We start from the raw sequence: 10,307 nt of genomic DNA, 5'->3' as shown, positions 1-10,307 counted from the left end.
ACCCACGTGTCACAGTGAGTCTGTTTCCCTTTCAGTCTGTGGTCTATCACCCACGTGTCACAGTGAGTCTGTTTCCCTTTCAGTCTGTGGTCTATCACCCACGTGTCACAGTGAGTCAATTACATAATGACATCATCATAAGCCTGCTCTCTGATTGGTCCCTTCATAATGACATTTCTGTAACCCTGCTCTGAGTGGTCTATTCATAATTACATCATCATAACCCTGCTGTCGGATTGGTCCATTCATTATGACATCATCATAACCCTGATCTCGGATTGGTCCATTCATTATGACATCATCATAACCCTGCTCTCTGATTAGTCCATTCATTATGACATTGTCATAACCCTGCTCTCTGATTGGTCCCTTCGTTATGACATCATCATAACCCTGCTCTCGGACTGGTCCCTTCATAATGACATCATCATAACCCTACTTTCTGATTGGTCCCATCATAATGACATCATCATAACCCTACTTTCTGATTAGTCCCATCATAATGACATCATCACAGTGAGTCTGTTTCCCTTTCAGTCTGTGCTCTATTTCTAGCCTGAGCCTCAGTTACTGTAACAGTGGTTGTACGGTGAACCGAGCTCTCTTGATGATGACTAACCTTGTCTGATACTGGAAGACTTAGCTCCCTGAGGACACACACAGACAGACACAAAGACGCATGCGCACACACACACACACACACACGCACGCACGCACGCACGCACGCACGCACGCACGCACACACACACACACACACACACACACACACACACACACACTTGCATAATATGTGTATCATGGGCATCGTGAAAGCCACTGTGATACAGACCTCTGTGAGAAAAGTGGTGTAAATGGGGCTTAGTTCCTGTCCCTGAAGGCTCCATACTAAACAGTGGGGTAATGGGTCAGGCTGGCTATTGCATGCAGGGGCATCATTACCTGGGACCCTCTCTCTGCCCCATTGCCTGCTAAACCCCTTGAAACCAGCAAGGCCCCATTAAACAATGCTCGTTACTTAAACAAGCAGGGACCACTGTGTCCATGCCTATTCACTTTCTATGCATATTAGACTGATTTATCCTTCACCAGTAAGGTATATCATTGGTTGATTGGGGCCTGTGACTCCAACAATGGGTGGCTACTGGCTAGTCGCTATAGATGCAGGCTTATTATGGGTAGATTTTGCTCAGATGACACAGCAGTTATTTGAGATCTTCCTACTGGCCTTTTAATGTTTCTTGCATGTGTTGTATTTTCACCAACAAGATAAGGTTTCAATTTGTTCCTGTTTATCTTTATCCTGATTGCAGTGGTGGGCAGTCGAGAAGGTAGCTCCTTTCTTTCCCATCATGGGAGGGCACTGTAGAGGTCATGAATGGCAGGCAGCTACTGTACAGTTCCCTGGTAGATAACAGCCAAGATGACTCCACGATCTTTAGCACAATGCTAGCAGGGGAGGGCGGCCATTTTGTGATAGTGCTGCTGTTTGTAGTTTGAGTTAAGACTCCCCTCGGTCATTGGCAGCTACTAGTATGAAGATAGAGAAGCACCAACAGACATTCATAACGTGCCAAATCATCAAAGATGTTAACTCATCTTGGTTGTTTTCGGCCTAAAAAAGTAGGATGAGTCAACATTGCTTGCCAGAGATCCTCATCTAGCATTGTGATGGCCAGAGTCTCAGCTGCTCTGAGATCAGAGAGAGAGGGAGTGGCTGTTTAGACCAGGGTGTTGACACTAGTAATTACATGACCTTTTCCTGTCACTTTCAGCTCCTTTGATATGCCTTCCTTGTTGTTGTCCCCAACAAACAAACAAACAGAAAGACAGACAGACAGACACAGTCCAGACCCCCAGAACCACACTACCAAGGTCATTTCTCCTCTTATCACCCAAGTGTCACTTCGGTGAAAGAGGGGGAGAGACGGAGAGAGAGTTAGAGAGAGGGGGGGATTGTATCCATGGGTGTTTGTCTAGGCAAGGGGATAAAGTGAATGCATCGTCTTCTAGGTTTAGGCTTGGTGTGTCTGGTTGTCTAGGCCAGGGGATAAAGTGAATGCATCGTCTTCTAGGTTTAGGCTTGGTGTGTCTGGTTGTCTAGACCAGGGGATAAAGTTAGTGCATCGTCTTCTAGGTTTAGGCTTGGTGTGTCTGGTTGTGTAGGGCTGGTAAGACTACTGCAAGAGTGCAGGGACGACACAATGAAATAGACTATTAGTTACCTACCCAGTCACTCTCTTTCCATCTGTCTCTCAATTCCTCTTTCTCTATGGTTCCCCTTCTCACTCCTCCCCAGATCAAAGTGGCATGCCGCTGGCTCCCTCACTGTTCTATCAGGGTGATGAGACCTGACATGCTACAGGTTCTATTAGGGTGATGAGGTCTGACAGACTACAGGTTATATCAGGGTGATGAGGTCTGACAGACACAGGTTATATCAGGGTGATGAGGTCTGACAGACACAGGTTATATCAGGGTGATGAGGTCTGACAGACACAGGTTCTATCAGGGTGATGAGGCCTGACAGACACATGTTCTGTCAGGGTGATGAGGTCTGACAGACTACAGGTTATATCAGGGTGATGAGGCCTGACAGACTACAGGTTCTATCAGGGTGATGAGGCCTGACAGACTACAGGTTCTATCAGGGTGATGAGGCCTGACAGACTACAGGTTATATCATGGTGATGAGGCCTGACAGACACAGGTTCTATCAGGGTGATGAGGCCTGACAGACACAGGTTCTATCAGAGTGATGAGGTCTGACAGACACAGGTTCTATCAGGGTGATGAGGTCTGACAGACTACAGGTTCCCACTAATGGATGCTAAGTACCAGGACCAGCCACCACTTAGTTAAAGCACTACTCTGAGCATAGTTTTTACAATGACACTCAAAGACAGATTCACTTTATCAGAGGCAAATGACAGAGAAATTGAGCTTAAACATCAATGTTTCTGAGCCACATACATGTATATTCATCAATATATTCATTTTTATTTACAGTATGTTACTGACTGGTTGAATAAATGTTGTTTCCACGTAATTTCAACAACAAAAAATGTTATGTGATGACGTTGAATCAACGTGGAAAACTGATTGGATTTGCAAAAAGTCAACATAAGGGAATTTAGTATTTTTCACCCAAAAAGTTTACCTAAATCCAATGACAACTCAACCAAATGTAAATCAAAAAGTAGATGTTACACTTTTGTCTGTGCCCAGTGGGCAGTGATTGCTGATAAAGAAGCCTCAGGATAATCAGCCCTAAACTCTCTGCTGGAAGTGTAGTCTGTAGGGAATGGCCCCATCTCAATCTGCCTCAATCTGTTTATTCAGAAGAAATGAGGCCGGTGGTCAATTTAGGCAGCGTTTATGCAGACACACCCTGACACTCTTCAGCTGTAGAATGACCCTCATGCTGTAGGGCAGGGATTCTCAACTGGAGGTTTTGAGTGGGTCATTGGTGTCTGCAGTATTACTTTAGTGTGTTGTTGAAAACAGGATGAATATTTTTGTTCTGTACCGGCTTCCTTCTTTTCACGCTGTCATTTAGGTTAGTATTGTGGAGTAACTACAATGTTGTTGATCCATCCTCAGTTTTCTCCTATCTCAACCATTAAACTCGGTAACTGTCTTGTTTACATTTTTAAAATTCAGGCTGTAACACAACAAAATGTGGAAAAAAGTGAAAGGCTGTGAATACTTTCTGAATACTACGCTATAACTATCACTCATAGCCGTCTCTCTCATGCAGGCTACAGGGGACCCACAGAGCAGCTATCCAGGTGATCCTACGGATGCGTTACTTTGTCGCCAAGAAGAGATTCCAGGTGGGTACGTTTGTAGGAGTGTTTTTGACCAGCAGATCGATCCACTGCATTGACAGAAAGCACTACCTACATTCTGATATAGGCTACCACACCCGGGTTCAAATACTATTTCAGGTATTTCAAATACATTTCAAAACAAGTATTCAGATAACCTTTATTTGAAAAAGCAAGTAGTTGAATATTGGAATGTATTTGCAAATACACTTGGAAAGTATAAAACAAATACTCAAATACACTGACTCAAATGCATTTAACCCATGCTTTTGAAAAAGGTATTTGAAACAAGTATTTGAAAGTACTTTCAAATACATTTTGGTCGACAATTTGGTTCGTACAAATAACCATCCAAATCCTCAAATAAAAGTACTAGTTTTGGGCTGTTCATTAGAAAATACTCAAATACACAGAAAAAAAGTATTTAAATAACAAATACTCAAATACACAGAAAAAAGTAGTTAAATAACAAATACTCAAATACACATGTATTTGAACCCAGGTCTAAAGGCTGCTGCTATTTCAGCTCTTTCCTCCTTCCCTCTCTATCCTAACACCATTACAATCCACTCCATACATTCAGACGTTCCCCATTCTTCCCTCCTCTCTCACCCCCCTATCCTGGTTCTGTCTGGTTGCCCTCAGCAGTCAACACACAGCATATCCTGTTTAGCAGCAGGCTGTTAGCCGCAGACTAGCGCTAGGTAGCGCTTGGGACAATGATGTCACGCTGATGACTGTTTACCCTCCTCTTAACGGGTCTGCCTGTCCTGACGTCATCTTAACGGGTCTGCCTGTCCTCACGTTGGTGTAACTGTTTGCCTTCCAGACAGGCTGCCTTGATCAAGTCACACTGGGACTCCAGGACAAACAGGCAGCTTCACACGCCTATCTGAGCGGTGTTGCGGAGCTCAGCCGAAAACTAACAGAGTCAATCAATGAAGAGACTCTTCCCTCAGACAGAGTTGTGTGTTTGCCTTGGTGTCTGTGTGTGACTGAGTTCTCAGTCGTGTGTGTGTTTGGGGGGGGTGGGGGTGATGACTGTGTAGGGGGGGGCGGAGTGACTGTGTGTGTGTGTGGGGGGGGAAAGGGGGGGGGGGGGACTGTGTGTGTGTGGGGAGTGACTCTGTGTGTTGGGGGGGGGGGGGGGGCTGACTGTGACTGTGTGTGTGTGTGTGTGTGTGTGTGTGTGTGTGTGTGTGTGTGTGTGTGTGTGTGTGTGTGTGTGTGTGTGTGTGTGTGTGTGCAGAATGTCTTTATGTTTGGTGTGAAGTAGAGGTGTTTGATCTGGTTACACATATATATATATATTTGGAACACCATCTACTGTGATGCTGTGTTGAAGTACAGTAACGCCCTCATCTGAGTCCACGTCAGTCGAGGCCTGAGTTCAGCTGAGGTAGCTAGTCTACTCTACTGGCTACAGGCCCACTGCTGCGCTGCTCTACCCTGTTAGCACACTGCACGGCACGCACTCAACAGAGAAATTGACTCTACAGTCAAACACACCTAGTGGCTGGCTCATGAATGATAGATTGTCTGTTTATGACTGAGAAAAAACACTCAAAGTGGATTAACACCATGAGGGTTTTAAGTCATAGTTCTCAGATTAAAGTGGGTTAACACCATGAGGGTTTTAAGTCAGTTCTCAGATTAAAGTGGGTTAACACCATGATGGTTTTAAGTCATAGTTCTCAGATTAAAGTGGGTTAACACCATGAGGGTTTTAAGTCATAGTTCTCAGATTAAAGTGGGTTAACACCATGAGGGTTTTAAGTCAGTTCTCAGATTAAAGTGGGTTAACACCATGATGGTTTTAAGTCATAGTTCTCAGATTAAAGTGGGTTAACACCATGAGGGTTTTAAGTCATAGTTCTCAGATTAAAGTGGGTTAACACCATGAGGGTTTTAAATCATAGTTCTCAGCTTAAAGTGGGTTAACACCATGAGGGTTTTAACTCAGTTCTCAGCTTAAAGTGGGTTAACAAAACAAGTGTTTTAAGTAATAGTTTTCAGATTTAAAGCTGGATATGTAACTTTTTGGGGCGTCTGTGTATTCTCTTGACTGCTTTCAATCATTTTGTGTGCGGGTGGTATGACTGTCTTTGATGTGCTTACATCGGAGAGAGATCTTTTCAGATATTCTCTCTAGTCTCCAACTCCAACTTATTTTCACAAACTGTGCTAGAAAGTCTTATTTTACAAGATGGCAGCTTTTTGATCTGTTGAGTTCTTTTTGAGTTTTTAACACTGTGTGTTCTGCAGCAAGCGCGTAAGCCCTATGATGTGCGAGATGTGATCGAGCAGTATTCCCAAGGACACCTGAATCTCATGGTGCGCATCAAGGATCTACAGAGGAGGTGGGATGCATCTCAAACTCTCATGAGTCCCATTCATTTGAAATTGATATCAAGGCCTTTATGCGGGTTAGCTCATCCATTGCAATTAACTCACTGATAAAAGTGCATATGAGTTGCACACTACAGACCCACTGGGCACAGACGTCCGTTCAACGTCTAGTTTTGATTTACATTTAGTTGAGTTGTCAACTAATGTGACAAATCCATGCCATTGGATTTAGGTTAAAGGTTGGGTGAAAAAAAAGACGAATGTCCTTACGTTGGTGACTTTTTGCAAAACCAATTAGTTTTCTACGTTGATTCAACATCATCGCATTGATTTTTTGGGGGTTGAAATGACATGGAAACAACATTGATTCAACCAGTTTTTGCCCAGTGGCGATGCAGTCTTTTTTTTTGCCACACTCGTCTGTGTCAAAATCCACTGAGATTGATTTTTTACTGCAATAAATTGAAATATCACCAGGGAAATTACATTATTTGTGTCCGCCTTTCTCTCACAGAATTTGACCCAGGTGAGTGCGGCATGCTATATCTCTGATGTGACTGCACCTGTATATAACCCAATGCACTGCATTCAATGTTTTTAATTCTCCTCTAGACTGGACCAGTCTCTAGGGAAGCCGACCCTGTTCCAGACTAGCTCAGGTAAACAGTTCCAGTCGTTCATTTCATCGTAGAGGGGCTGGACACAGTGTGCTATATCTCTATAACTTACAGCATCTTAGAGGGGCTGGACACAGTGTGCTATATCTCTATAACTTACAGCATCTTAGAGGGGCTGGACACAGTGTGCTATATCTCTATAACTTACAGGATCTTAGGGGGGCTGGACACAGTGTGCTATATCTCTATAATTTACAGCATCTTAGAGGGGCTGGACACATTGTGCTATATCTCTACTGTAACTTACAGCATCTTAGAGGGGCTGGACACAGTGTGCTATATCTCTATAACTTACAGCATCTTAGAGGGGCTGGACACAGTGTGCTATATCTCTATAACTTACAGCATCTTAGAGGGGCTGGACACAGTGTGCTATATCTCTACTGTAACTTACAGCATCTAAGAGGGGCTGGACACAGTGTGCTATATCTCTACTGTAACTTACAGCATCTTAGAGGGGCTGGACACAGTGTGCTATATCTCTATAACTTACAACATCTTAGAGGGGCTGGACACAGTGTGCTATATCTCTACTGTAACTTACAGCATCTTAGAGGGGCTGGACACAGTGTGCTATATCTCTATAACTTACAGCATCTTAGAGGGGCTGGACACAGTGTGCTATATCTCTATAACTTACAGCATCTTAGAGGGGCTGGACACAGTGTGCTATATCTCTATAACTTACAGCATCTTAGAGGGGCTGGACACAGTGTGCTATATCTCTATAACTTACAGCATCTTAGAGGGGCTGGACACATTGTGCTATATCTCTACTGTAACTTACAGCATCTTAGAGGGGCTGGACACAGTGTGCTATATCTCTATAACTTACAGCATCTTAGAGGGGCTGGACACAGTGTGCTATATCTCTATAACTTACAGCATCTTAGAGGGGCTGGACACAGTGTGCTATATCTCTATAACTTACAGCATCTTAGAGGGGCTGGACACAGTGTGCTATATCTCTATAACTTACAGCATCTTAGAGGGGCTGGACACAGTGTGCTATATCTCTACTGTAACTTACAGCATCTTAGAGGGGCTGGACACAGTGTGCTATATCTCTATAACTTACAGCATCTTAGAGGGGCTGGACACAGTGTGCTATATCTCTACTGTAACTTACAGCATCTTAGAGGGGCTGGACACAGTGTGCTATATCTCTATAACGTACAGCATCTTAGAGGGGCTGGACACATTGTGCTATATCTCTATAACTTACAGCATCGTAGAGGTGCTGGACACATTGTGCTATATCTCTACTGTAACTTACAGCATCTTACATCTCATGTTGTTTCTTGTTACGTCTTCTTGTTTCGCTGCTCTATGACTTGGACCATGATGCTCCTGGGGCCAAAGACAAAGCCAAAGACAAAGGCACCAACACCATCGGCTCCAGACTCAACAGGATGGAGGACAAGGTAGGATGTTATACCATGTTACGCCCTCTGCTCGATGAACAGAGTATGGATACTCATCAACAGGTGTCACTATAGAGTCAGAAGACATGTCCATTCAATTTCTATTGTGCCTTTACCAGATTTCAAAGCCCTCCATTTTGTGCCACCTTACCCCACCGCCAATGTTAAGCACCCAACTCAGTGACACACGGCAGCCATTTTGTGCCAATTCACTCTACACCGACACAATCAGTCCCCTAATGATATCCCAAAATAGAAGGAGTTGACACCTTTCAAGTTTTCTATTGGTTTTGGCTTTCATTAAAACTATTTTGATCATTTAATGAGTGATGATAATGGCTTGGTTTGTTTTCCCAAGATGAAAAGGATTTGGTGATTTGCCTGAAGAAATACGGATAATGAGAACATTAGAATAAACATTTCCATTTTCCGCCAAAACAGACAATAAAATAGACAAAGTATCTATTAATTATATTATATTGGTCTGTACAGTATTGACTTTTCTGTTTGTCCATCTACTTACAGATACAACACATGGACCAGATGCTCAACCAAATCGCAGAGTCCCTTGCCCAGCTGTTGTCTGGGACGAGCCAGGGGCAGGGGCAGGGGGACATGGGGGGAGCACAAGGGCAAGGTAGGAGGAGGAGGTCACAGGGTGGGGCAGGTGTCCCCAGCCAGGATAGCCTACCCAGCTACGAGCAGCTCTCCACCGCGACCCTCCATCCGTCCCTCAACCCCAGCCTCAGCCAGGACAAGAGCTCCTGAATCGACCCTCCATCCGTCCCTCAACCCCAGCCTCAGCCAGGACAAGACCTCCTGAAGCGAGCCTCCATCCGTCCCTCAACCCCAGCCTCAGCCAGGACAAGAGCTCCTGAATCGACCCTCCATCCATCCCTCAACCCCAGCCTCATTCAGGACAAGAGCTCCTTAAGCGACCCTCCATCCGTCCCTCAACCCCAGCCTCAGTCAGGGCAAGAGTTCTGACTGAGGAAAACGCCAACACCTCTTTCCTGCTTTCTCTCTTTCTCTTATTCTGAGATCAGTGTTCTTCATAATAATGAACCCAGCTGTGTAGTGCTAGGGCAAAAAAAACTGGGCTGGGCCCAGGACCGAGTTTGGGAAACCCTGCCCTAGACAATAACATTTAGCAACTCTCGGAGGACAATGGAATTAAATAACACATCTTCTTTATTGTTAAAAGTAGAACCAACACGTTTCAGCTTTTGGCCTTCTACTTTAAACAATAAAGAAGATTATTTAATTTAATTCCATTGTCCTCCAAGAGTTGCTGAATCTCCTCTCCACTTCAGTTTGCTCCTCAGTTCTTTCACCTTGGTTGGAAAGCGAGGTAGCGGTAGTGATCCCTTCCCTAGAAAAGAACAGTGCCTTAGCCTACAGGACAAGCCAGCTAGACACTCAGACAGGCCATGCACTAATTAACTATTTTTCTATATCCTGGATAGGATTATGTTTCTGAATTCTAATTTAGTGCAATTGGCAATGTTCCAGTGACCTTTTCTTGGAAATGTGAGCAAGTGCCATATTCAAACTCTTTCGCCTCAATCAAAAGGAAATATAAGATTCAAGTGTATATATAAGATTATTCCAGCTGTGTAAGAGTATTGGAATGTTACAATATCAAAAAGTAACGGTAGTATTCTGTTTGATTTAAGTGATATGTTTATTAGAATTGAAAGCACACACTTCAGTAGAAAGTGTTTTGATGGTGAATATGGATGTGGATGTGGAATGATGTCCATACTAAAAGCAATCACTTATAATAACACAATATATGTTTTCAAAAGTTCTCAGTGTATGTACCTTCAAAATATCACTTATAGTAACACAATATGTTTTCAAAAGTTCTCCATGTATGTACCGTCAAAACGTAAACTAAAGTGTTGGAGCCGGGGTGAGGGCTTCTATGTAAAGCTTCAATGCAATCAAACTGTGTAGCTATCCTGTTTTATAAAGACTTTTCATTGACAATAAATTAATGTGGCAAATATCCATAACTTTTTGGGGTG

At 43.7% G+C, this 10,307-nt stretch overlaps 1 protein-coding gene across 1 annotated transcript in view; it reads left to right on the top strand.

The window, feature by feature from the left end:
• The window catches only part of LOC311125012 (potassium voltage-gated channel subfamily KQT member 1-like), a gene marked incomplete at its 5' end in the record, with an annotated part of 31,477 nt that extends 22,032 nt beyond the window's left edge, over positions 1 to 9,445 (top strand). Inside the window, 5 exons of the mRNA XM_084199103.1 lie at positions 3,758 to 3,833; positions 6,093 to 6,187; positions 6,789 to 6,835; positions 8,216 to 8,277; positions 8,803 to 9,445. Of these exons, the coding sequence (XP_084055229.1) occupies positions 3,758 to 3,833; positions 6,093 to 6,187; positions 6,789 to 6,835; positions 8,216 to 8,277; positions 8,803 to 9,045 (523 nt within the window). The 3' untranslated portion in view covers positions 9,046 to 9,445. The remainder of the gene's footprint in view (positions 1 to 3,757; positions 3,834 to 6,092; positions 6,188 to 6,788; positions 6,836 to 8,215; positions 8,278 to 8,802) is intronic.
• Positions 9,446 to 10,307: the final 862 nt, after the last annotated feature.

This window comes from Coregonus lavaretus, assembly GCF_964263955.1.
Source record: "Coregonus lavaretus genome assembly, contig: HAP1_SCAFFOLD_814, whole genome shotgun sequence".
NCBI lineage: Eukaryota > Metazoa > Chordata > Actinopteri > Salmoniformes > Salmonidae > Coregonus > Coregonus lavaretus.
Note: the sequence above shows the minus strand (reverse complement) of the source record. Positions and strands in the feature narration are given on the sequence as shown.